The 27,668-nt window shown below is 39.7% G+C and overlaps 1 protein-coding gene, 2 long non-coding RNA genes and 1 pseudogene across 3 annotated transcripts; 2 read left to right on the top strand and 2 right to left on the bottom strand.

Moving 5' to 3' along the window:
• Window positions 1-5,580: 5,580 nt before the first annotated feature.
• On the top strand, window positions 5,581-7,284 carry LOC133734749 (uncharacterized). The gene is made up of 3 exons (XR_009858549.1): window positions 5,581-6,170; window positions 6,254-6,577; window positions 7,131-7,284. It is a non-coding gene; the product is annotated as an uncharacterized LOC133734749 (long non-coding RNA).
• A 1,423-nt stretch (window positions 7,285-8,707) lies between these two features.
• Window positions 8,708-9,623, bottom strand: LOC133734126 (putative germin-like protein 9-2). Its single transcript, XM_062161764.1, has one exon. The coding sequence runs from the start codon at window positions 9,582-9,584 to the stop codon at window positions 8,964-8,966; it is 621 nt and encodes a 206-aa protein (XP_062017748.1). The 5' UTR covers window positions 9,585-9,623; the 3' UTR covers window positions 8,708-8,963.
• A 2,209-nt stretch (window positions 9,624-11,832) lies between these two features.
• Window positions 11,833-13,598, bottom strand: LOC133733880 (uncharacterized). Its single transcript, XR_009857950.1, has 3 exons — window positions 13,402-13,598; window positions 12,942-13,059; window positions 11,833-12,853 (listed from the first exon to the last, which is right to left on the bottom strand). It is a non-coding gene; the product is annotated as an uncharacterized LOC133733880 (long non-coding RNA).
• Window positions 13,599-14,540: 942 nt separating this feature from the next.
• LOC133734722 (putative germin-like protein 9-2) lies at window positions 14,541-15,572 on the top strand (annotated as a pseudogene).
• The last annotated feature ends 12,096 nt before the right edge of the window (window positions 15,573-27,668 follow it).

Consider the following 27,668-nt stretch of genomic DNA (forward strand, 5'->3'; position numbering starts at 1 on the left):
TTACGTATATATATATTTATGTGGAATATATATATGGATGGTGTGGCATTGTGGTATGTGGATTATTGAATTGAATATTTACATATGTCGGAAACATATATGTATTGGTAGAATTGTTGTGATGCAAACAATATTTGTGAGTGAGTTCATATATTGTTTTTGGGTATGACTTTTCGGGAAACAATATGTCGTGGGAAATGGTATTTCTATTGTTTTGAAAAGTGTTTGAGGATTTGGGGAGTTGCAGGTTGTGATTTCTCCTTTTGGGTTGGGAAACATTTCAGGTCCGGTATGACCATTTTAAATGTTTTAATCTGACGACCGGTGGTCTGAGGATTTGAGAGTCACAGGTTGTGATTTCTCCGTTTGATTTGTTTTAACATTTTGGGTCCAGTGCGACTCGCTTAAATGTTTTGATCTAAGGGTCAGGTTGGCCTAAAGATCCGGGGTTTGCAGGTTGCATCCTCAGGCAATATATCGTAATTACGCCTTTGGCCCGGTTAGTGATTTCGATCAGTTAGAGCTCTAGTCTGTCTGCCAACGTGTCCAGGTTGGACCGGATTTTCATAATGATTTGTTAGGTTAACATTTCCTATGATTTTGTCACGATGTGACTTGTAAGAGTCCTTTTGGTAAAAGGTGTTGAGTTTTGGATGGATTTATTAGTGTGAGTTGATGATGTTTTTAATTAATTTCCTTGTTAATTCTTTTGTTTAAATTTCTATTCTTTTTCTCTTTTCTTCTTTTTCGGTTATATTGTTTATTATCTCTATTTATTTCCTTGATCATTTCTATGGTTCGATTTCCCGTTTATTTCTCGTTTTCATTTTATTGTTTGTTTTTAATGTAATCTCCTGAACTAAATTATATGCAGGGATTACTATGACTTCTGATTTTATGCGTGTTGGTTATTTCCTGAATTAATTTTCTATGCATGATTAATGTTCTTATTAGTTTAATTGGGAAGTGCAGTGATGGATGAGACTTGTAGAAAGTTGAGAAATATTATTCCGTATTGTGGGGATAAAGACATCTTGTTAAGAGTAGAGATGAGTGATTCATTTGATTTCTTTGTGTGTGATTTCAAATGATTTGGAGTTAATGATTTTGGTGATCGATTATCGAGATTGTGGTTTTCTTTGTGGATGTTGAAATTGTTGGTTGTTACTTGAGTTAAAAGTACTGTGTTATAATAAATCAACCATTCTTTCTCTTACTCATACTGGCTGTCAAAAGCTTACCGGGTTTTGTGTTGTTGCAATCCCGGTACACTATTCAAACGGTGTAGCGGATAATCCTACAGGACTGGAGAATTCAGGAAGGTGATCGAACCGTGTAGAGTAGCTGCTTTGTAATACTCTGATTTTCAGTTGTGAGGTTTGTTATGCTCATTAGAGCTTTACAATTTACTTTGTACGAGTGAGTTGTAATAATTAACTCGAGGTCTTCGAGTTTTGAATTTGAGCGTGAGTGGCGAGGTTGTTTCTGAGAAAAAAAAATTCAGAACGTTTATTTGTTTAAGTTGTTTAATTCATGTTTCGGATTTGAATTTGTTATTCAAAATTCGGGGCGTGACAGTTTGGTATCAGAGCGTAAGGTGCATATTTGGTGATGTGTCAATACTTTCCGAGTGATGGCCCGTCTGCAGCGGATCCCCATCGTGTGCTCTTCGGTATTGGCTAAGTCATTGGGTATGCGTGAGTGTTGGGAGTTGTTTAGGCCGCTAGGTCGTTTTAGGAACGTGAATACCTTCCCTGTAGTATTGACTTGGCTAATATGGACTTGTATTTGACTCATGCCGTGTTTTAAGTGCTATACGTGTATTAGCCAAGCATACTATCCTTCTTAGGTGATGGATATTCGAAAGGGGTAGTACATTGAACCTTAAAGTTGTTTTGGAAGTTCGTATTAGAATGAGTTCAGTTGCCGCGAGTTATAATCTTTAAGGAATGGAAACCTTCGGATTTAACTCTGTTGAGTCAGTGAGAATTGTTTTATGGAAATGAGGTTCTTTTGATTGTTGAAGTGTTTGGTTGAAGGCATGGTGTGGACCTATGCTCGTCTGTAATGTGGATACGAGTATTAATCGATAGTAATTTTGCCTTTTTAAATTGGATATACTAATGTTTTTGAATAGATTCTTGACTCATGTGGAGTTGATCTTGGTCGGTAATTAGTGGAGAGATTTAGAATCAACTCTCTGTAAATGATATTTGACGAGAGTGTGTTTATGTGGTTATGGATTTTAGGAGAAATGGTTAAGTGCAATTTTGGGTATCGATTTTAGTGACATGGTTGGGTATCCATAGTGGTTCAAGTGAATTACTATGCGATATGGAGTTTGATTCGGATTCTGAATCGTGAAATCTTAAGGTTGAATTGTGGTAAGTTTGAGGGAGCAATTAATAGAGGAAATGGTTGAGATTTTATAAGAATAGTAAGAGTAACTCTAAAGATGTGGGTTTTTCCTAGCTAACTCAGGATGTGTTTAGCTTTATTAATCCCAGACTCTAGCGATGAAATTGTTTTGTGTTTGGTTTGACTCTAAGGATGCTAGCTAGACCTCTGTGCAACTTAATTGATTGTTTGTGATAAATCATTATGATTGATGTGTGCAGCAGAGTTGTCAATGGTTTTGAAAATAGTATTGGGTGACCAAGGTTGATCCTTGGTGTTGTTGTTGGTTTAACAAAAAGAAGAAACGACATGCACACCATCTTATTGATTTTATATTACAAAAAGGAAAACGAGGACTATGCTATGCTAAGCCTAGTCAGCAGCTCCGGATGGATTGAGGCTGAGCTCAAGAGAAACGTTAGAGCCACTGTTGTAACCGCCTGAGCCACCAGAATAGTAACCAAATGCGCTACCTTCCTCGGAAGTAGCCTTCGGGTTACCAAAGACGTCCTCGCCGTGCACGGGGAACAGAGGAAGAGTTTCAACCTCCTGGTGATCTCCTCCTCGTTGTTGCAGGGATGTTTGTCCTCCTGTTGTGCCAAAAGAGTTGTACTGGTATTAGTATTGAAGGGTGAGGAAGAATATGAAACAAATTTAAATCAAGAAATCCTTCATTACCAGTAGAATCGGTGGAACCAAAGTTGAGATTAATGGATCTACCATCATCAGTAGAACTAGTGGACCCAAAATTGATGTCAATGGATCCACCAGCTGGCCCAAAATTGATGTCGATGGATCCACCAGCACCAGTAGAACCAGTGGACCCAAAATTGAGATCAATGGATCCACCAGTACCAAGAGAACTAGTTCCCATGGGTACTTGAGCAGCCTGATTGCACCTCTTCATCTGCTTCTCTCGAGCCCTGACATTCTGGAACCAAAAATAAATGTTCTTGCCCTCAACCTGTCCATACTGTTGCAGCTGGAGACAGATCTCGTGAATCTGCTCTGTAGTTGGGGTCTTAACTCCCTTGTCGTAGTAAAGATCCCTGAGGATCCTTATTTGATCTGGAGTAGGAACCCACCTGGCACGGCTTCGCCAGAAATCTGTGTTGGCACTACTCCCGGCTGCTTGGTTGTTTCCTCCATCCTCGATTTGTTGCTGGGTTTGTAGCTCCATCAGTTGCAGAGTTCGTGGTTCCATGGTGATGGGTTGAGGGGATGTGAAGATCGAAGAGTAAAGTTGTCGGGTGTTTGAAGGAGTTGTTGTTAAAGGGATTAAGGATGATGATGGTGGGTTGGAGATCTGAAAGTTCAGAGAAAAGAAGAGATTGAATCTACCAGATGGAAGAGAAGATCGGGAGGAGAAGGATTGAAATTGATGAAGAAAGGATTTGAGTTTCGAGAGGAAGGCTGAAGAGTTTGAGAGAGAATGGCTGGGGAAAATTTCTTTTCTTTGGTGTGAACAGTTTTTCTCCAGAATGCACCTATTTATAGAGCGAGGTGAGCAGATCTCCACCGTTGGATGGACGATTCCTGTGATTCATTCTACGCGTTGGATTAAAGTCGCCCTGAAACCCGGAAAAGTTGTTGGCGCGTGGAGAGCGTGTAAGGGGACCGAGGGAATCTCGAGGCGCTGTGGCAGACAGCTGTAGCCGAAAGCAGATTTGACTGCCGTAAATCACGGAAGGGATAAGCCGTGACACAAGTGGGTCGTACTTGGGCCTGTCTCGGATCAAGGCATCACTGTAGCTGTGGGTGGAGGCCTGATGGGCCGAGGTTCAGAAACAGTTTTGGACATGATGGGCCGAGTTTCTGAAACAGTTTTGGATGTTTTGGGCCGAATTGTTGAAACAGTTGAAACAGTTGGTTTAAATAAAAGGATTGGTATGGATAATAACGTGAGCAGCCGTGCTCGAGTGGTTGAGTGTAAAGTTTGTGTACAAGAGGTCTGAGGTTCGAACCTCGCCTCTCGTTTATTTTTATTATGTTCGTTTATGACATAATAAGTATAAAATTTGTACACATTATATTAAGCACAGCTTGTGCTCCAGTGGTTGGGGACAAAGGTTTCGTGCAGCAGGTTAAGGTTTCGAACCTTGCCTCCCCCGTTATTTTATTTATGTCGCTTATGACATAATAAATATAACACGTGAGCATATATTAATGAAGGTAGCTCTTGCTTCAGTGGTTGGGAGCAAAACCTTCGTGTTCGAGGTCGGGAGTTCGAACCTTACCTCTTACAAATATTTTTGGATCCCGTATATGCTTGATATACGGACGTATATACGGTATGTACGGTATACATACGTATATACGGTATGTACGGTATGCATACGTATATACGGTATACCTACGGTATGTACAATTTCATACCGTAGCCGAGCTGGAAGTCGGTGGGCCGATTGGTAGGCCCAAATGGTAAGCCCAATTGTTCGGCCGATTGGTAGGCCCAAATAGTAAGCCCAATTGTTCGGCCCGAATGGTAGGCCCAAATGTTAAACCCAAATTGGCTCGGGCCGGTTCGAAATGTGAATGGTTCGGTTTCTTCGGCCCAATTGGCCAGCCCTAATGCTTAGCCCAAGGATTGAGCAAGCCCAAGTCATCATCACTGGGTGACATATTTTATTGGCGTACTTTTGGGGATGATTTGTTTTGAGTGATGCATCTCTATTGTTGTGTAGAATAGTGCATGCTTAAGTTTTACTATAGAGATTTACCGTGATGCTAATGGAGTAGCGAAACGCTTTGTGGGAATCTTTACTGTGCTTATATGCCAGTACAGGGTGATGATCTATGTGAGGATCTATGAGATAATCTCTGTGAAGATCTATGTGATGATCCACGTGATGATTTTGTGTAATTGATGTGGAGTGATGTTGAGCAGTTGTTTTGTGAATTTACATCGTGATGAAAGGATTTAGTGGCCATAGGAATGTATTTTTATACAAAGGGCTGTGGCTTTGTAGATTACTACAGTTTTGGGAAAGATGGAGATTCGATGGTTAGGTTAACCGTAATCGAGAGCAATTAACTTGGGCTTAAATTTCGGGACGAAATTTCTTTAAGGAGGGTAGATTGTAATACCCCGAAAAATCCAAATTAAATTCCGTGGATTTTTAGAAATGATTTCACGATAGTGGGAGCGAGTACGAGGCTCGGTGAAGTTGTGGAATTAGTTCGAACGATTAATTTTCGAAAAAACGAACGTTATTTAGGGGCTCGCGAAAGTTGACTTTTTATACGTTCAAAATTTGGGAAAACTTTCTTCATGAAAGTTGTAGAGCTCGTCGATACGATCGCGTGCATATGCGGAACGCAAAAATCGGAGTTCGTATGAATTAGTTATGATTTTTTGAAAAAGTTTCCAATTTAGTATAAAGCTTCCATTTTTGGAAATTTCCAAAAATAAAAACAGATTTTTCCAAAATTGGAAAATCTGCTGCGATTTTAGTTCCCCGCCGGAAATCGCCTCCAAAACTTCGATCGACGATTTCTTCCTCCTCCGGCCACCGATCCTCACCAAACTTCTTCCATTGGCTTCGTATGGTCCTTGCGCACCTGTCTGTGGCAGCCTTTCACGGCGGCGCGGCCTGTAGCGGCGGCGGCAAGCCCGGTCCGATTTAAGCTCGATTTTGGTCAACGCCGGTTTTCTCCTAGCTCCGGCCACCAAAACTTCCGATCCTTGGCTCCATGAACTCCCCTCAACCTGCTGATCATCATACTAGGAGGATTGCACCTAGAGTGACCGGTTTCACGTTCGTCGGAGCTCGGTAAGTTTTCAATCCGAAACGAAAATCTTTCGATCGGTATATCTCGAGCTGTAGTGCATGGTTTTGATTGATTCTTTTTCCAGTGGGTTCCCCTTGATGTTATTAACAACTCTCTAGAAGGCATCGAGGCCTGAAATTGAAGCTTTGACGTCGAAATCGAGCCTTGCCGGATTCTGCAAAATTCTGGAATTTTTCCGACCACCGAAGCTTTCGATCGGTATATCTCGAGCTACAGACCATATTTTTCTGTGATTCTTGAACCAGTGAGTTCTTCTTGAGTTTCTTAACAACTCTTCAGAAGGAATCGAAGCCTTAAATTGACGTTTTTACGTCGAATTGGAGCTCGCCGTTTTCTGCAGTTTCTCGCCGGTTTCTGGAAAATTCCGGCCACCTTCATACTGTTCAAGGTAATTTTCGACCCCTTCCGGTCATTTTCAGACTTCGTGCTAGTTATGAAAGTTGTTAAGCATGATGAGAGGAAGAAGAGCAGCCCCGCCCCGACACCATTGGTGGTGGTCGGCGGCGGCTCTGCCACTAACTCCGGCGGACCTTTCCGGCCACCTCCGGGGATCAAAAATATGGTTTCTGTACATTTTCAGATTCTATATTTCAATACGATCATTTCGATATATTATACGCAATTTTTGGATATCGTATGATTAAGTTATGAATTTTTAAGTTTAGATCGATTTCGATCGTTAGATTTGTGATCTGTGAAGTTAGGACCGTCAGATGGACTTGTAGTTTTGATATGATGATCTTATGACTGTCCCAGTGGCTTTGTGTGGTCATGGGCGAAGATCCGACCGTTGGATCTTCGTATAAATGCAAAACAGTGATTAGGAAGGCGATCCGTGAGGATCCGACCGTTGGATCATCATTTAATTTCAATCCGACCGTTGGATTGTCGTTTGATTATGTTTTTGAGTTATTGGCTAAGTTAAGGTCATGTTTGATTAGGTGATTGACGGTTTGAGTTGGCGGACGATTGTGAATCGTATTTTGAGCTGTTAAGAAGACGCAGCGGGATTAGAGGTGAGTAAACCTCACGTGGTTCATATTACGAACCGAATAAATTTAATTACTTTATTTTGTCGTAATTGTGTGAAAATATTTATGAAATAAATATTTGTTTTAAATCATATGGGCTTGATCAACTACGGTCCATAGGTAAGTAAAATGTATTTAAACTATAAAAATGAATTTCACGATTTTATTGTGTGGACTATAGTTGGTATTAGTGATTATCCCTGAGCGGATAATTACGTATATATATATTTATGTGGAATATATATATGGATGGTGTGGCATTGTGGTATGTGGATTATTGAATTGAATATTTACATATGTCGGAAACATATATGTATTGGTAGAATTGTTGTGATGCAAACAATATTTGTGAGTGAGTTCATATATTGTTTTTGGGTATGACTTTTCGGGAAACAATATGTCGTGGGAAATGGTATTTCTATTGTTTTGAAAAGTGTTTGAGGATTTGGGGAGTTGCAGGTTGTGATTTCTCCTTTTGGGTTGGGAAACATTTCAGGTCCGGTATGACCATTTTAAATGTTTTAATCTGACGACCGGTGGTCTGAGGATTTGAGAGTCACAGGTTGTGATTTCTCCGTTTGATTTGTTTTAACATTTTGGGTCCAGTGCGACTCGCTTAAATGTTTTGATCTAAGGGTCAGGTTGGCCTAAAGATCCGGGGTTTGCAGGTTGCATCCTCAGGCAATATATCGTAATTACGCCTTTGGCCCGGTTAGTGATTTCGATCAGTTAGAGCTCTAGTCTGTCTGCCAACGTGTCCAGGTTGGACCGGATTTTCATAATGATTTGTTAGGTTAACATTTCCTATGATTTTGTCACGATGTGACTTGTAAGAGTCCTTTTGGTAAAAGGTGTTGAGTTTTGGATGGATTTATTAGTGTGAGTTGATGATGTTTTTAATTAATTTCCTTGTTAATTCTTTTGTTTAAATTTCTATTCTTTTTCTCTTTTCTTCTTTTTCGGTTATATTGTTTATTATCTCTATTTATTTCCTTGATCATTTCTATGGTTCGATTTCCCGTTTATTTCTCGTTTTCATTTTATTGTTTGTTTTTAATGTAATCTCCTGAACTAAATTATATGCAGGGATTACTATGACTTCTGATTTTATGCGTGTTGGTTATTTCCTGAATTAATTTTCTATGCATGATTAATGTTCTTATTAGTTTAATTGGGAAGTGCAGTGATGGATGAGACTTGTAGAAAGTTGAGAAATATTATTCCGTATTGTGGGGATAAAGACATCTTGTTAAGAGTAGAGATGAGTGATTCATTTGATTTCTTTGTGTGTGATTTCAAATGATTTGGAGTTAATGATTTTGGTGATCGATTATCGAGATTGTGGTTTTCTTTGTGGATGTTGAAATTGTTGGTTGTTACTTGAGTTAAAAGTACTGTGTTATAATAAATCAACCATTCTTTCTCTTACTCATACTGGCTGTCAAAAGCTTACCGGGTTTTGTGTTGTTGCAATCCCGGTACACTATTCAAACGGTGTAGCGGATAATCCTACAGGACTGGAGAATTCAGGAAGGTGATCGAACCGTGTAGAGTAGCTGCTTTGTAATACTCTGATTTTCAGTTGTGAGGTTTGTTATGCTCATTAGAGCTTTACAATTTACTTTGTACGAGTGAGTTGTAATAATTAACTCGAGGTCTTCGAGTTTTGAATTTGAGCGTGAGTGGCGAGGTTGTTTCTGAGAAAAAAAAATTCAGAACGTTTATTTGTTTAAGTTGTTTAATTCATGTTTCGGATTTGAATTTGTTATTCAAAATTCGGGGCGTGACAACATCAGTCTTGAAGGACAAAGCCAAGACATTGTCATCGATGTTGGTGGCGAACAAAGTGGTAGGGATTGACACAGTTCCGGCACTTGCACTTCCAAAGGCAGAGATTGCTAGAGCAGGGTTTTGTGAATCAGCATTGTATTGGTAGTGCACAAGTCCCTTGGGAAACACAAACAGGTCACCTGTCTGAAGAGTCTGAGTAAAGAGGTTGTTCTTTGTGTCGACAAAGCAAACTTCAAGAGCACCCTCAATGAGGAAGAGGAGCTCGGCAGAGCGAGGATGAGTGTGTGGTGGATTAGTAGTGCCAGCTGGGAATTCAAGGACTGCATATGAAACACTCTGCCCATTTAGAGCAGGAAACTCTGCCAAGGTTGCCTTCAATACTGTGAAAGTTTTAGGCTCGTCTCCACCAACAAGAACACGCATTCCCGTGAATGTGAAGAAGTTTCCATCTACTGTCTTATTTGGGGCAATGAAATCGGTAAGAATGTCCGGGTCTGCCATTGCCATTTGAACAATGGCAAGTGAAGAAATTAGTAGTGAGAAGAATTTGAGGCTTGAAGTTCTTGAAGCCATGGTTGGAAACTTGATTAATGATGTGAAGATCGACTTGTGATATTGGGTAGTTGGATGAGGTTCTTCGGTTTCCACAAAGACATTATTTATAGTTACAGGAAAAAGGCAAGAGAGTTTGTTTTCTTGCATGGAGCTATATCTGATTATCTGATGTCAACTGGAGATGAACATTCCGATGTTTCTTGTTGTAGTCGTAGTCGTACTGTTTGTTTTTCATGCTTTGAATAATGTACCCAATAACATTGGAACCTTTTCTAATCTTCTCCTCACTAAATTTCAATTGCAGAAGTAATCAAGTAAATGCTTAATTGCTTAAATTCGACGATCACATCTCTAATATTTTTTTAAAGGACTTCACTTTCAGTTATAAAAACTAGAGCCAGAGAACACGCTCGAGACAGTTTTAAGTTTAAACCCTTATTCAAAGAACCCTTGATATTTATAATTAATATTTTTATTAATAACTTAAGAGTGTATTTAATATAATCTAACCATCCATTTATGTCGGTGCAAGTGCACGTCGGTGCACTGAATCCTCCCCCGTTAAACATTTTGATATTCATGCATGTTAAAGATAAATTAGAAAAGATCAAGTGATCAACACAAGATTATTTAGGAAACAATACAGCAATCTACTTAATCTGTTATTGCGACCCAAAATGAACATTTTGGTCTGACAAGGCATGTGTTGGAGAAATTGAGCCAATGTCAGTGGCTCAAGCTATATATTGTCGACAAGCTCGAAATATATATTTAGAGGCTAAATAAAGCCTACTATGGAAGCATGGAAGCATGAAAAGTTAACTTTAGCACATTTTCCTACTTCGGCTAGGAGAAACCGAGCTAAACAAGGAAGGAGAGGCGGCAGACTAACCAAATGAAATCTAAATGAGCTAAAACTTTCCAGATTAATTCTAGAAAGCCCAAGTATCATTTCTTATGAAGAGTTCCAGAGCTAGTTTTGAGTGGAAGGCCTTCAAACAATCAGTCCAATTTTCTACAGAAGCAAAACTGGAAAACTGGACCTGTAAGAGGTCCAGCAGCATTTCCAGCCCAACCGCATGGAATAAAGCTCTGAAAATTTGTCAGGATGATCTACACTCATAGTGGAACATTTTTTATGAAGAAGTCGAATGCTCATTCTGAAGGCTTGTTGGAGAAATAATTGAAGGAATAAAGGGGCAGAAACTGACCTAAAACAAGCTCAATATTCACATGTTCATGTTTCATACCCACATGAAGAAAGCTAGATGCTTTTCTTTTTTTCCTTAGATATATTTTTCTACTACAATCTCTTTAATAGATCATCATCACTTCCATGTTTCTGCACCTTCATGCTTTGCTTTCATTTCATCATTTCTCTATCTTTTCCATATTTTACAAATCACTTTCATACTCCACTTTCATTATTTTTCTTCCACTCATCATTTCACTCTTCTTTTTCTTCCCTATATAAACACCTTCTCCTCTCATTCTAAGACACACATTCACAACACAACATCAAAACATCTCTAAGATGATCTAAGTTCTCTCTAGAGCAACCTCTCTAAGAGCAACTCCTCTCCTTCTCTTTCTCTTACCGGTGATCACACTCCTAGTCCTAGTCTTCTCAGAAGCCGACTTTCAGTGCCACCAAACCCTCTGTCAACGTGCTTCGGTCCTAGTCTCCTCAGGAGCCGACGGTAGTGCCGCGACCACAACGGTTACAGAACCAGCCAAGCAAGGGTAACGCCCTAGCAACCCAGCCAAGCTAAAGTCACGCTTTAGCAAGATCTCAATACTTCTCGGTGATTTCGCTCTGCTCAATCTGCAATATTGAGTATCGACTTGTGAACAAGAAGAAACTTCAGCAAAGTCCTCACCACGAGGCACAAAGAATCCCACGACGAGGTTGGTGCTCTCCTCGTCTACAATCGCTTGATAGAAGTCAGGTCAAGGGACACCCCCGACGACCGCACCCGAACGGTGCTGGCACGTCCGCGCAAGAAAAGAGACTGTTGACCAGCTGCAGCAAAATTGGAGCCAAACACTAATTATGACAAACTATTAACTTCTCGACTCGATTTCCTTAGCGTCCCCAGATAAGTCTTCACTATTGTCCATTAATGAGACATGTATTGAATTTTGATTATGAGGTAATGTTATTTTTTTTTTTTTTTGAAGAAAATTGGATGTCAATCCATTAATAGAAAATGTGGTTAGCAATACACAGTGACCACCTCTGAGGGGCACAATCGATTTGCATCACTGTTTAGGAAATCGTAGAGCAACCACTACTACAATTATGGGCAAAGGCCACACACAGCTTGCGTGACAAAAAGACCTCAAAGGACACACATGTGTGTGTCTAGCAGCCATAGCCACACTACAGCCACATTTAATAGGGTCAGTGCTCTGTAGAGGGGTGGCTTTCCCCTTAATAGTCTCGATTTCCTTGTCTGTGGCTTCTCTGAGAAGCTCTGACACATTGGGACCACTAACAACAATGGTGGGTAGGAATTATTATTATAATTGTTTTTTTTTTTTAAATGCTTCTGGTCCAATATCGAGTATTCCTGGGGATGGATGGCTGATATCCCTGATCTTATTCATTTTATTTCATATTTCTGGGGATGAATGGGTTCAATGATGATCGGCTTGGATTCAGTCATTGCCATTGTTTCAGCCTCTACTCTGATGAAATTTGAGATCTTGGATTAGAGATCATAGGCGTAGACCCATGCCTGAAATCATATTCTAATGAGGTCGATCTGGTCAGCCAAATCATTGCCATTAGCACCACCAGCAATCGCACCCAAATCGAGAACCATTGCCCTCCTCCGTGGCTTTAAAGAAACGAGCTCATCTCAGCATCACCATCACCCAACAACCTATGAGGAAAGCCTCGCCTTATACCCAGTCCCACAAGTCTCCTACGAAGGCCACCTCCACCGACCAGCAGATCAGCCAAAATTCTTAGCCCCATCAACTTCTCACCAACGAGACAGGCAAGGCCGCAGCTCTCACCCACAGAGGAAGTATACCACTACTAGCTCGAGCCAGATCCAAACTCGGATCAAACTTACCTCCACCGAGACTGAAAACGACGACGCACCAAAGCAATTGTTCAGATCTAAAAGAAATTATAAATGAAATGAACTTTAATCGTAGCAAATTGCTAGCAATTGAAAACAAGGTCAGAAAACTCATAAGCCAACCAAGCAAGGCCTTTAATCGTAGCACTGATCATATGAGGAGTTCCACAAGCTAGGCCTCCAGCAACCTGTGACCTTCAAAATCAAAGAGGTTGTATTAACATCAAAGCAAACTGAATACATATATATAGAGCAAAGAATCTGATCTGTACAAGAGACTTACCAAATTTGATATCATACAACTAAGAACAATAGTTTTACTGCCGAGTTGTCCCAGATCTAGGAGGCGGAGAATACAATACATGGCGGCTACCTTCGTGTTGAATCCACCCACTTTCTCACTATCAACCAAAACAAAGTAATTAAAAAGCAAGGGAAAAGAAGAAACCCATTTAATTTCTAGCACTTAAATCTATAACTAAAGAGAAGAGAGAAGAGAGAAGAGAGAAGAGATAGACTGATGGTTTCAGTGAGTTCAAGGAGAAGGGAAGATGATAAGAGTTTCGAATAGATAAGAGAGATGAGAAACGAATATCAGGTTCTGTTTCCCATGAACTTTAATATTTTTTAAACACCCACTCATGAATAAAAAATGAAAATATATAAATTCATTAAAAGCTAGGACCATGTCATGTACGGGTTTGCAGGAAAGAAAATTTTAACAATTATAAAATAAAACATACCCACACTTTGTGTTTGTACGCGGGAGATATGGACACCAACTACCCCAATTTCAACATTTCCTTCAGCTCGTGGCAATACAAATGTGGCTGTTGCCCACATTTGTTGTGGTGAACCTACATTAAGCTAGTAACGTAACAATAATAGAGTTTTATCTTAGCAATTCAAAATCCAACCCTACTTTTATTCTCAAACCCTGAGTTCACCTACGCAAAGGGGACTACCCCAAGGCTGTCAGCATGCAGCCTGAAAGACCTTACAAAACACTAACAACAAGCCCAAAAATTGAGGCCCAAAGCCTAGATCCACCAAAGGTAGACCCAGACCCATCTCAGCATTAAAACCCTTGATCCGACCTTTCACAGCAGCAGAACTCATGAACTGAGCAACTCCGGCTGCACCACCACGCACCAATCCCGACGTGGTATCGCCGGTGTCACCGCTGCCTGCCACATTATGAGGTAATGTTAAGTTGTTAACAAAAAAGAAAGGGTGACTTATTTGTCAAATCTTTAGTTCTTTCCTGGTCTGCTTTTCTTGCAGAACAATATTGTTCACATATTCCCTGTAGTATTTATCAATGGTGTTTGGCCTTTATTTTTGTATCCTCATCTTTGACAGAGTCAGACACGTTAGGTTATCTGACAAGGTCTGCTACATTTGTATCGACACAAGTATTGGCTAACTTGGACCTCATATATAAAACTAACTTAAATTTGAGATTTGCTTGGAACTACTATTAAAGTATTAATTAACATATATTAAGATTCTATTCTGCTGAAAATTATTGTCAGCAAAGAATGTTGTGAACTGAGACCACATACGCAATTCAATGGATGAACCAACGAACATCCAAAAGAAAAGAAGGTCTAACTTTTGTCCAGTTTTATTTGAACAAAACGATGGTGGCAAGCAGAAGTTGTCGAGTTCATGGTATCTATTTCAAGAAAAATGAACAATAAACAACTGTAGAACTCCTACTACAGCGCATTGTATTCATCTCCAGTTTATATCAGAAAGGCCTGCAGCAATAATCTATTTGAAACCCCATTATATTTCTTTTAGTTGACGCGGTTTCAACCCAATTGAACTCTATTAATAGTATCTGGTTTATCTAGCCAGTATCACATCCAGCAATACCACAGCACACATCAAAAGATTAATCCAAGTTCAAACCATGGCTTCAAGAACTTCCAGCCTCAAATACTTCTCACTACTAATTTGTTCACTTGCCATTGTTCAAATGACATTGGCAGGAGATCCAGACATTCTTAGTGACTTTGTTGCGCCTCCAAATGGAACAGTAGATGGAAACTTCTTCACATACACCGGCATGCGTGTTCTTGTTGGAGGAGACGAGCCCAAAACCTTTCACACAGTACTGAATGCAACCTCAGCTGAGTTCCCTGCTCTTAATGGGCAGAGTGTTTCATATGCCGTCCATATATTCCCAGCTGTCACTGCTAACCCACCACACACTCATCCTCGCTCCGCTGAGCTCCTCTTCCTTGTTGACGGAAGCCTTGAAGTTGGCTTTGTCGACACAAAGAATAACCTCTTTACTCAGACTCTTCAGGCAGGTGACCTGTTTGTTATTCCCAAGGGACTCGTGCACTTCCAATATAATGCTGACTCAGAAAACCCTACTATAGCGCAATCTCTGCCTTTGGAAGTTCAAGTGCAGGAACCGTGTCAATTCCTACCACTTTGTTTGCCACCAACATCGATGACAATGTCTTGGCTTTATCCTTCAAGACTAATGTAGCCACTATTCAAAAGCTCAAGGCCGGTCTTGCTCCGTGAAAGCTGAGCTATTGAACCAGAGACGAAGGAAGAAGAAGATGAGAGAAAGGGCAAGAGAAAGCGTATAAAACTGAATGGGCTACATCGCATATTCTCTGTTAATTGTGAACAGTACATCAACAGCCTATTTATAAGCATAACAAAATTACACTAGCACCCTTTCATATTCCTAAAACTCCGAAGCCATGAGGACAGAAATGGTTCAACAACAAGCTTGATATCATGGTTCTTCAGTTCTAAATTTGTTTTTATTTGTTGAATTATTTGAAATGCTCTACATAATCACCCTTGGCTTGTGCGTTTAGATGAAATAATTACTAGTTCTGTAAAATTTTTGAAATAATGGAATCTACAACTCTATCAATTAGAATTCCTCATTTCTATTTAAATTCCATCATTTTCTTCATCCAACACATCATTTATGTGGAGGAAGGGTATATATGTCAATAAGCTGATCATAAATTTACTATTAAAATAATATTGATTATCACAGGTCAGTTCTTGCCAACTAAAGAACCAAACTAATAATATATTAGCCAAAGTTATAACACCACAAAACCCTAGCCGCCTAGAGCGAGTGTACGTCAGAGAGCAGAAAACCCTATGTTTTTCTAAGTTTGAATTTTGCTATCATGGATGCTGTGGATGAGATGGCGGTGAGGTTGGTGGCCTCTCTGGGATTGGCTGATGGTTGGAGACCGGTGGACTTGAGGCCACCACGAGGAGAGGGCTTGCGCAACTCACAAACTTACTTGGTTGGCAAGCTTTTGACAGCTAGGGCTTTCAATAAGCAATCTTTCGTGAGGATGTTTAGAAGGGCTTGGAGACTCAATGGTAGATATATGGTGCAAGAGCATGATGACAGATTGACAGGTTCTTTTTTACTCTGTCTGACCTGTCGAACCAGAATAGAATACTTAGGGGAGGTCCTTGGGGCTTCGATCGTGCGCCTGTTGTTCTGGCACCATATGATGGTGTTGGGCAAATTGGGGTTGTACTGCTGAATTCACTGGCTTTCTGGGTGAAGATCAAAGGCCTCCCTCCTGCGTTCCATTCTGATAGGTGTCTTCGTAGGCTGGGCTACACCCTAGGGCGGTATTTGCAAAAAGACACGACTGAGTTCTGCACAGGTCGAATCCGGATTTGAGTGAAAGTGGATCTCATGCAACCGATTGTCCTCCATCATTGTTTCACGGTGGAAGACGGGATTGATGTTGACCTGGAATTCTTTTTCGAGAATATGTTTGGACGTTGCAATTTGATTGTGGCAAGTTCACCCATATGGGACTTCCGTGTTCTGGCCCGCCTCTAGATGTGGCTTTGAGGGAATCTATTACCCCGACGAGGAGAAATCTGGATCAGGTTATGGCTAGGGTTGATAACACCTCGGCGGTTGGCTCTTCCTTGGTGTTCGGAGCTCAGGTAGGTGGAGATGGGAATCGGGGTCTGAATCGGTTTATCCCGGCCTCGACTCTAAAGGCCCGTGCTTAGAGGGCGCTTCAACCCAGACCAGTAGGGGAGGGCTCTTCCGGTAGCAAGTTGGTACCTGAGGGTGATGGTCATGAGGTGCGGGGTTCCGAGCACCTGGAGAGTGAAGTCGAGGCTAATGTTGATGGTCTGGAGGCCAACGAGGATGGCGAGACTACCAAACCTTTGTCTGGCGAATTGGTTGTGGCCATGACGTCGCCAGTAGTTGGTTTGAGGAGGAAAAGATTGGAGGAAGATGGTGTCTCTCCAAAGAAACCAAGGTTCACTCTAGCTATGGGCAGAACCAATTTGGACAATGTTACTATGGGATTGTTTTGAATTCTTCTCAGGAGAGTGCTAAGAAGTGGGTTGTCCTCAAGGTGTAAAAAACAAGGTGAAAATTGACTGCAAGGTGGTGAAAACCTCACCTATGAAGAAAAGCAAGGCTTCAAAGAAGACAGAAAAATTGGTGAATGGGCTCCTGGAGTTTACTTTGCCAAATGAGAAAGGTACACCCAAAGCCTCCATGGGTAAGGAGGTACTAGTTGCTTGAGTTGTTTAGTTGCAGTTAGAATAATGTCTATGCTAGTGGGAGCTTCTCTAGAAGTCTCTATAGAAGTACCTGGCTCTCTCGCACCACAATGGCGTGCTTGGCGTAGTAGAGTTAGGTAGAATAGATTGCCTACGAGGCGAGTTGATTTTATTAGCATAGACTACTCGGAGCTTATATATATTGTCTATTGGGAGTAGTCTCTTTGTACTATTCTTTGACCATGATTAAGGGTCATATTAATTTATGTACTATTTCTTTCAAAAAAAAACTAAAGAATCAAACTTTTCTCCAAGATCATTGAACTCGATCACTTCTTATTTATTAGAGAAAACGGAGTACATTTTGGGAGAATTAGTACAAGGGTTTGAACGTTTGCTAAAGACTAGTAACAAGAAAAGAACAAATATTGATATGTTCATAGCTTTCAATTTCTCCTTCATTGTTCAAGGATGTGGCCGAAACATTTTCATCAATCCCACTAGCGAACAAATTGGTGGGAATGGATTGAATTAACGAATTTACCAACCACCCAAACAAAATTTCTAGTTACTTACGACAACAGCATTGAATTAGAGCATAGCAATAGTTGAAATTAACTACCAAATGTCCAATAAAGTAACCATGAAGAATGGCTTGAAGTGGACAAAAAGAAAAAGGGTTCGGATCAAGGGACACTTTTTTTTTTACACAAATTTTGACACACCTTGTGAGCCATTAGATTTTATAATATTCAATTGTTCAGATTTATATTTGAATGATGTCAACATACAATAAGGTGATGTGGTAAATGACATGGCATTACATATTTCTAATCTAAAATTAAACTTTTCTTCATTAAAAAAAAATAAAATTAAAATTTAAAGAATCAAAATCAACAAAAACTAAAAAGAAAAACTAAAAAGAAATAAAAGAAGAAGAAGAATAGAAGAAGATCACGCCATTGAAGGTCTTGACACACCTTCAAAATTGCCCAGGTCATATTCTTTCCCCGATGCACCTTCAAAATTGCCCAGCTTTCCATCACCAACCTTGAGTGTCGACTCGCCGACAAGCGGTTGAAGCCTTTGTTGAAGATGAAGGCCTCGAATGATTCCGTAGAGGTTTGGTTACTGGCTTAGTTAACTCAGGTATATGCTATAAACCATAATCCAAGAGTATTGAATTATAGAAATTAATGCATGTATTTGAAATTGTATGTAGCAATTAGACTAACGTGATTGCTGCATGGCTTGGTGAATTTGTTGGGCTAGGTTTTTTGAACATTGATCGAAATAGGAGAATAGTTTTTTATGAATATCATTTTGAAACGGCGGAAATTGGAATGCTAGCGAGGTGCTTCTGCATTCCACTTGTCTATGTTCGTGTTGGAAAGATCAACAAGCAAGGTATTCTATTGTGCCCTACCAATTCAAAGTAAGTATATATTGACCTAAAAATCAAAATCCAAGTTATGATGGCAAACAGCTGTCACTCAAGCTTCTTGGTGATGAAAAGTTGGGCAATTTTGAAGGTACGTGCATCGTGGAAAGAATATGATGACCTCGGTAATTTTAAAGAGCGTCAAGAGATTCAATGACATGATCTTCTGTTATTTTTCTTCTTCTTTTGATCGTGTACAGTATTGATAAGAACAAGGTTTTAAATATCCGTATCTTCATATCTATCGGTACTTTGAAAAAGGGAGATATCAGAAATATCGGGGATATATCAGGGATACAGAATAACAAAATGTCGTTTTTGAAAAAAGTCAATTTATTAGAAATTTAGAATTACATATGAATGTCAACTTCATCTACATCCAAAAAGAGACTCTAGGCGGTTGAAAAGCCGCTCGCTGGTCTACGAAAATGCAATAATCAGACCAAGACATATGACCCATATAGTGCGAATTGTAGTGATGAACATGATAGTTATAGATCTCTTTAGAGCTGCCGACTGTTTCCCCTATAAGGGGATAATAAGGATGAACCAAACTGGATGACTGATCATATACTTCTCCATATTGATTATATCTATAAGCATCATAACCAAATTGATTGTTGCCTTCATAAGATTCATTTGAGATCCCACTGCGCTCTGTGCCTAAACTGATAGAGTCAAAACTTAAGGCGATTGAAGAAACATCAGATGGGGTACTTTGATCATCAGTTGCACCTCTAGTCCTCCTCCCATATCGGGTCTTCTCTTGAGCACCACGACTAGCTGTTCTCACTCCGTGGTCTTCATCTTGGGTGGTATGATCAAAATTACCTTCACAGGTAAATTGGAATCCTCCATCCACAGAAGATTGTCCATATTCATATCTTTCACCTCCACCACCAGTTCCGCTTCCACCCTCTCCACCATCATCAGAAGTTCAGAACTATCTGGAGTTTTTGTACCACCCCACGCATCATCACTATCTGAATTATCTTCTGGGTTTTTAACAACTTCTTCAGATAAGACTCTCTCTACGTTGATTCCAGCATTAGTTGCAGTTTCTACAACTTGTGGAAGAGGTCTTCCAACTTCATCATCGAGGTGTGCAGGCATAATCCAATCATGAAGTGGATCGATGCCATTATCAAGCGTCTCACTTGCAACATGAAGTAGATCTATATACTTGTTTTCATTGACCACATTATTCTTTGCCTATTTATCTCGCAGCCGCAACTTCATGTTGTAGTAGCAGTATACAAGCCAAAATTCTTTGCCTGTTTAGCTTCTTTATACTATTCAACTACAGACTATACACTCACAGACTACACAGTAGTTTTATTATTCCTCACTTTTTCAAGATGCATAGCCAAAATTTAATACTCCGTACTCTGTAGTCTGCACTATCTTCTCATCATGTCATCCATATATGGTTCCTTGACTTCCTTCTGCAATGTCATTTGGCCTCATTTGAATAATTGAACATTTATGGCTTTATCTTCTTTTTATTATTCAACTACAGAGTTACAAACTACATACCGACTTACAGACATAGTCACAGACTACACAGTGCCAAATCTCTCCTCACACAGATTTGCATTTAGAGAATTACTTCTCACCCAAAATCGCCTTGAGGGTATTTCTCCTCACCTAGATTCGCCTTGAGGGGATTTCTCCTCACTCAGATTTGCCTTTAGGAGATCTCTCTTCACACAGATTTTCATTTAGAGAATTACTGATTTTTTTTTTTTTACCTCAAATTTTACAGATATTTCTTCACTTTATCGGGAATATATCGCAAATATCTATTATATCGGGGATATTTGACGATGTCGGAGAAATTTCGCAGAAACGGTAGAAGATAAGATATTTACCCTCCAAGATATATCAGTCCGTCAAAAAAAGGAGATATCGGGGGATATATCGGAAATATCGCAGATATTTAAAACCTTGGATAAGAATAGTACTCCTTATTCTTCTTCCTCTTTTATTTCTTTTTAGTTTTTGTTGATTTTGATTCTTCCACTTTTAATTTTTTTTTTCTTTTAATGAAGAAAAGTTTAATTTTAGATTAGAAATATGTAATGCCATGCCATTTGCCACGTCACCTTGTTGTATGTTGACATCATTCAAACAATAAATCTGTACCATTGAACATTTTAAAATCTAATGGCTCACAAGGCGTGTCAAAATTTATGTAAAAAAAAGTGTCCCTTGATCTAGACCCAAAGAGAAGAAAAAAGGCTATGACTCTCTGAAAAGAGAATCCCCTCTTCTTCATCTTATCTTCTCTTCCTAGGGTCCTACACACTAAGGGGAGACCTAGGGGTCATCATTTGACCCTTTGGCCCTAAACCCGCCCGGCCCGTAGGGCCGAAGCCCGACCCGACCCGTTTGAGCCCATTAGGGCCAAGCCCGGGCCGGCCCTTTAAGCCCGCCGAATTAAGCCTAATAATTTTCTATTTTTTCTATTTTTCAAATATGTTTCTCTTTTTTCTATAACATACAACTTATCTCTTCCTTTGTAATTGATTTCCTAAGCTTTACTTTCTTTAATTTTTGTTTCCATTGTTAAATAACAATTAATTTTAGGAGATTTAGAGACATAGTTAATTGAATATGACCACCTTAACTAATATTTATAAATGTTATAAATTAATTCCAATATATATGTATATGTGTGTGTGTGTGTGTGTGTGTGTGTTAAATATGATCAACAAAAATAATGAGTCTTGTATTACCTATGTAATCATTGGGCCACATTTTGAGAAAAAAAAAAATAATGTATTTCTTTTTGTTAAACAAAATAAGGCACTTTCTGACCCATTTCGGCCCTATTTGCCCTATTCGGAAGGCCGACCCTTTCAGCCCTAGCGGCTCGGGCCTTTCGGGCAGGTAAGAGTTATCATATTTAAACCCCGGCCCGACCCTACTCGGCCCTAAATTTTGTTGATTTTGACTAGGCCCGGCTCGGCCCGACCCTAAGCCCTAAAATTTAGGGTAGAGCCGGCTCTAGCCCGGCCCTTGATGACCCCTAGGGAGACCTTACCCTTCGTTGCGTGGAACAAAGAAGCTATCCATGGGGTACTTTCTCAGAAGGATCAGCAGAAAGGGGCCATGTCCTGACCTTAATTAGAACACAATACTTCGTAGCTCAGTCAGAGGGGAGCATCCTATTCTCATCTTACAATAATTTTCTTTTATTATTCAAAAGGGGGACGCTACTCACAGAGGGAGAAGATGTATTAGAAATTAAGCTTTGAAATCTTCACAATATCCTTGTTAAACCATCATATTACAAGCATCGATTATGTTGGTTATTTAGTGTCTAGAGTAATGCTACATGAATCACCTTTTTACATACCATTTAGATGTCACATTATGTGGTAGCCTATGGAATAGCCACATCATTTAATAAATAAAATATGCAATCTAATACGTGCTTCTACATGTCAGGGTTGGCATTGGGTCTAGCTAGGCTGGCTAGGCCCAGGCCCAGAGCCTCTAATTCAAGGGGCTTCATATTTTCAATTATTTCGTGTCAATTTTTTTAACATGAATGTTCAGTTGTAGTGGTAAGTGCCTAAGTGGCCTTGGAAATAACCAGGCTAGATTCCCACCAAGGCTTTTTTTTTTTTTTTTTTTTCCACCGGCGCCTGTTTTGTTTTGGGTGATTCTAGTTGGACCTCCTACTTATTAAACCTCCAATTCACTTTTTTGAATACTTGAAAAACCAAGTACACCTCCATAATTTTACCAAAACACTCTTGAATAATTAAATTTGTATCTTCAATAATTTGTTTTTTTTTCTCTATCAATTCAACCACGCACAAAGAATTTTATGAGTGAGCTGCCTACATTTTTTGGTGTACTTTCTGTAATGGAACCAAAAAGTTGGAGGCAAACAAGTAGACAATTATAAAGATTTTCCTGTTAAAACAGGTTATAGTTTTTTTTTTTTTTTTTTTGCAATATGGATGGTTCTAGAAAAGACTTTGATTCTCAAATAAATAATATCGATCAATTAATCTAATTAAAAAGAGTTTACCTGGGATCTTAATTTTTTTTTTTAATCAAGTAAAATATATTAATTGGAGGGATAATTATCCCATATGCTTACTATCAAACTCGATCAAATCCCGAATAAAGTCTGGAGGATGATCAAGCCAAGTGGAGCTAGTACAAGCTTCATAGGCAAAGTTAGCCAAACAGTGCGCTACTTTATTACAAAGTCTAGGTGTATGCTGCAAAGTGACGTAAGGCAGCAATTGCAGCTCAGTTCGAATATCAGCGATGATTCCTTTAGTCTGTACATGAGTGTACTCTTCTTCTGCAATTACTTGTACAGCCTCCAAGCAGTCTGTCTCAATGACAATATTGCTTACCCGCAAACGTTTCAAAAGCTGGAGCCCCTCTGCAATAGCACATAACTCCACTTGTTTAGCCAAGGCAACTGAGTGAACAGGGGCTGCAAATGCAGCTCAAAAGTTTCCTGCCTCATCTCTCAATATGCCTCCAACTCCACCAAGAGTGATTTGGGGCAGGAAACTCCCATCTACATTGAGTTTCCAATGTCCCTGGGTTGCTGGCTGCCAATGCTTCTTTTTGCTAGCTCGACCAAATTCTTCCAGCCATGTCAATGAGGCTAGAGACAAGTCCTTTGCAGACTGACATTTGCCTTCCCATATCATATGGTTTCTGTTCTTCGATAATGCCCATAAGACAATCATGAGTTGTTCAAACAACTCCTGCTTAAGGTGCAAAGCATGATCAAGCAGCCATTCTCTAAAGTCGATATTAGGCAGCAGACTTCTCCCAAGATGAAGAGGTGGTGTCGTTAGGGCCTGTATGGCAGTGGGACATTTGCAGAAGATGTGAGCAATATCTTCATAGGAATGGGAACAGAGGAGGCAATGCAGGTCACCTCTATAACCTTCAGTGTAGAGTTTGGTTCTTGTAGGTAACAAGTTTGAGCAAGCTCTCCAGATGCAGATCCTTACTTTTCCAGGTACATTTGCGTTCCAAATGCGTTTCCACAATGCTTGATAAGGGTTACCCTGAGAAGTGGAAGCAAGAGTGTTTTCCAACACCTTTGTCCTAGCTATCCAATATGCGGATTTGACCGAATAGAAACCCTTCTTTTCAGGGCTCCAACAAAGCTTGTCAACTGTAGTTTGACAACTAAGAGGTATGCATAGTACCTGTTGAGCAGTAGCCAGTGGGAAAATGGCATGGATGGCAGCAGGAATCCATTGCCTTGTACTAGAATCAATTAGGTCCGACACCCACTCAAACACACACTCAGGTGGTTTCTAGATTAAGTACTGTTGAAAGTTTGGTATCCATCTATCCTTCCAAATGTTGACTTGTTCTCCATTGCCAATGCACCATTGAACACCAGCTTTCAATATTAGCCTTCCTTGGAGTATGCTTCTCCAAGAGAAGGATGGTGAGTCACCCAAATCTGCATCCCAGAAGGAGTGATTGGGATAATACCTGGCTTTGTAGAGTCTTGCAATCAAGGAGTTTGGGTTGGTAATCAACCTCCACCCTTGTTTAGCTAGCATGGCAAGGTTGTAAGCAAAGATGTTCTTAAAACCCATTCCACCCTCATCTTTTGTGAGACAAAGTTTTTCCCAACTTCGCCAATGAATCTTCTTCTTGTCATCAGTGTCTCCTCAAAAGAATAAAGCACATAATTGGCGGATGTCATCACAAAGACTTTTTGGTAGCAAGTAGCAATTCATCGCATATAAAGGCATGGTTTGGGCTATTGCTTTGATTAGGATCTCTTTTCCTGTTGCACTTAGAATTTTCGCTTTCCAATTAACCAGTTTCTTTGTGAGCTTCTCCTTAATGTAGGCAAAAATGGCAGACTTGGATCTTCCTACTCTCATAGGTAATCCCAGGTATTTATCTTGCTCTTTGACACAATGCACTCTCAAGATAGGTGCTAGCTCTTGTTGTCTATCTTCATTGACATTGTTACTGAATACGACACTACTTTTCTGAAAATTCACTTTTTGCCTCGAGGCTTTTTCATATGTATCCATGATCATTTTATACTGCTCACATTCTTCATCTGTAGCAGAGCCAAAGAGCATTCTATCATCAGCAAAGAACATGTGGTGCAGTGTAGGGGCTTGAGGGCACATTTTGAGTCCTTGAATGGTTTGTTACTGCACTGCTTGTAAGATTAGCGCTGACAAGCCTTCACTACATAAGATAAACAGGTAGGGTGAAAGTGGATCACCCTGTCTGATACCTCTAGTAGGTGTTATTAAAGGAGACGACTAACCAAACAGTAAAATGGACTAAGCAACAGATGTTACACAATTCATAATGATTCGAATCCAACGAGAATCAAAACCTAGCTTTGTCAAGATAGCAAAAATAAAAGACCAATCAAGTCTGTCATAGGCTTTACTAATATCAAGCTTTAAAGACAAGAAACCTGCTTCCTGATGTCTGAGCTTGTGCATGAAGTTTGCTGCTTCATTTGCCACTAGAGTATTGTCTAAAATCAGTCGACCTGGGACATATGCACTTTGTAGAGGAAAGACAATCTCAGGAAGCCAACGTTTGAGTCTGTTTGTCACAACTTTAGAACTAATTCTACAGATGACATTGCATAGGGCTATAGGTCGAAAGTGCATTGCTTCTTTGGGATCTTGGATCTTTGGTATTAAGCATAGATAGGTATAGATTGAGTCAGGCCACATATCACCATTTTCAAGCAAGTTTCAAACTGCCAAGCAAACGTCTTCACAAACAATATTCCAATATTTCTGGTAAAAGAAGGGAGACATACCATCAGGTCCAGGACTTTTCGAAGGATGCATTTGGAAGAGGGCTTTCTTTATTTCCTCATTTGTATATTGAGACAAAAGTGCTTCATTCATTCGTTGTGTGACTCGGTTTGGAGTTGCAGTGACAACAGTTTCAATTGCCACCTCATCCACTTGCTCAACTGATCTACATCCTTCAACCACAAGGCACGAGATCTGACAGGACCCGCCCCGGATTTCACCCTGAAATCCGAAGTGGCCTTGGGGGGCCCACCTTAGAAGAAATTCTACTAAAAATTTGGCAGAACTTCCCTTAAAAATGGACTACCCAAAACCTGTAGAAAGACATTTACACTTCTAAGCAATCCATCCTTATTCTCCTGGAGCCACCCTGCTCCCCAAATCACAACATCTTCCAATTCACATTACACAAATCTCAACTTAATAACATTAATCCCACAGGTTATCAAAGCAATTCTAAAACAAAAGGTATAATAGAAATAAAAGTAAAGAGGGTGAAGGATCGATAGATCCTACAATGCGGAAGTAGTGACAACTATGCCTCAACCCGTGTACGCCTGACCTCAACTAATTTCGCCTGCAAACTGGGCATTAGAAACCGAAGGGCCCAGGGGAAAGTATTGAAAAACACGTTAGTGTGAGTGGACAAAAATAAATAATCAAGATAATTAAAAGAAGCAAACTTGAATACTTTCCCATGTATTTAAACTTATAAAGCCTCGATGCATGCAACGTTTATAAAACGTATTTCTTTAAACTCAAAATCTCGTGAAGCCATACCAACCCCGCTGGTTAAGAGAAATCGGACTAGCCCCGCTAGTCAAGTAATAATAGGATATGGGGAAGAAATATCACCATACGGGTAAAGGAGCCCCTCAGGCTCTACCTACCCTCGACTGCCACTCACACATAGATTGTATGAGGAGGAGAACTAATAACCTCGATTACCACTACCGTGAGGAGGAGAATAAATCACCTCGACTGCCACTCACAAACACAAAGTAAGTGAGGAGGAGACACAATCCAAACGACCCGAGTATGGTGAGGAAAACAATCAAAAACCAGTAAATCCATAAATCCATAAAGCTTCCCCAATATCTCACGAGAAAAAAATAAGTATATTCCAATGACGTGGCCCCGCACGCCAAAATATTCTCAAAATCATAACAAATAGGCGAGATCAAATTATAAATCGTAACTCAGAAACAAAACCAAATCCACAATCATCAATAAATCGTAACTCAGAAACAAAACCAAATCCACAATCATCAATAAGGCATTCCCAATGCCAAAACCGAAAGTCGATGTGTAAATAAGAAAAATATCTCCATCGAAATCCCATTTCGAAACTCTTTTAAAAATCTCAAATCGATGAATAGAAATATAATATATAATTCCAGAAATCACATCGGAAAATAATTCCTCGAAAAATCATTATAAATCGTAAATTCAAATTCGAGCGTAGAAAACTCTCGTTCTAAAATCATGATGGAAAATCCTATCAATATTCCAAATATATATTCCAAAACCAAATAATATCCGAAACTAAAAATAATATGCTCGATAAAATATTATGATAATTAAATAAAGCATTAATTCAAGAAACAATGCATGCATCAACATTTAAAACAAAAGTCCACTCACAGTACTATATAGGTGACCACACATACGAGTTTCTTCGTCGAGCGGTAACTCGGTATAGCGCCCTGTACACAATTATATTCCGTGAACAACAATTCGACAATTAAATACGATTCCAAAATCAATCCTCTTAAATCAACATCTCCATTTCCTTCAATTCAACCTAAACTTTACCACCAACACCATTTCATTAATTTACAAGTTCTAGGGCAGATTCGAGAGAAATCAGACGGTCGGATTCTCATAAATCGATAATCAAAATTCTAAATCTTCGAAAATTAGAAATCGATTCAAAACTTCACCAATCTTCACCAAATTCACATATATAAGCCCTAGATCAAAAATAGGATTTAACTAGCTAAAACAGAACCCATAGCATTGCCATACGCGCCTCCACGCGCGACCTACAGTGGCGGGCCCACGCCAACTTCACCTCCGACTACCAAATTTCAGCCACAACATCTACTCAACAAGCCTAACACTTTTCTCAACTACAACAAGTTCCAATTTTACCTTGAAGTGCTCGAATTTGGCCGATGAAAATATTCCAGAAATTTCAAAACCCTAGAATCGGGATTTT

This window comes from Rosa rugosa, chromosome 2 (genome assembly GCF_958449725.1).
Source record: "Rosa rugosa chromosome 2, drRosRugo1.1, whole genome shotgun sequence".
Classification (NCBI taxonomy): Eukaryota; Viridiplantae; Streptophyta; class Magnoliopsida; order Rosales; family Rosaceae; genus Rosa; species Rosa rugosa.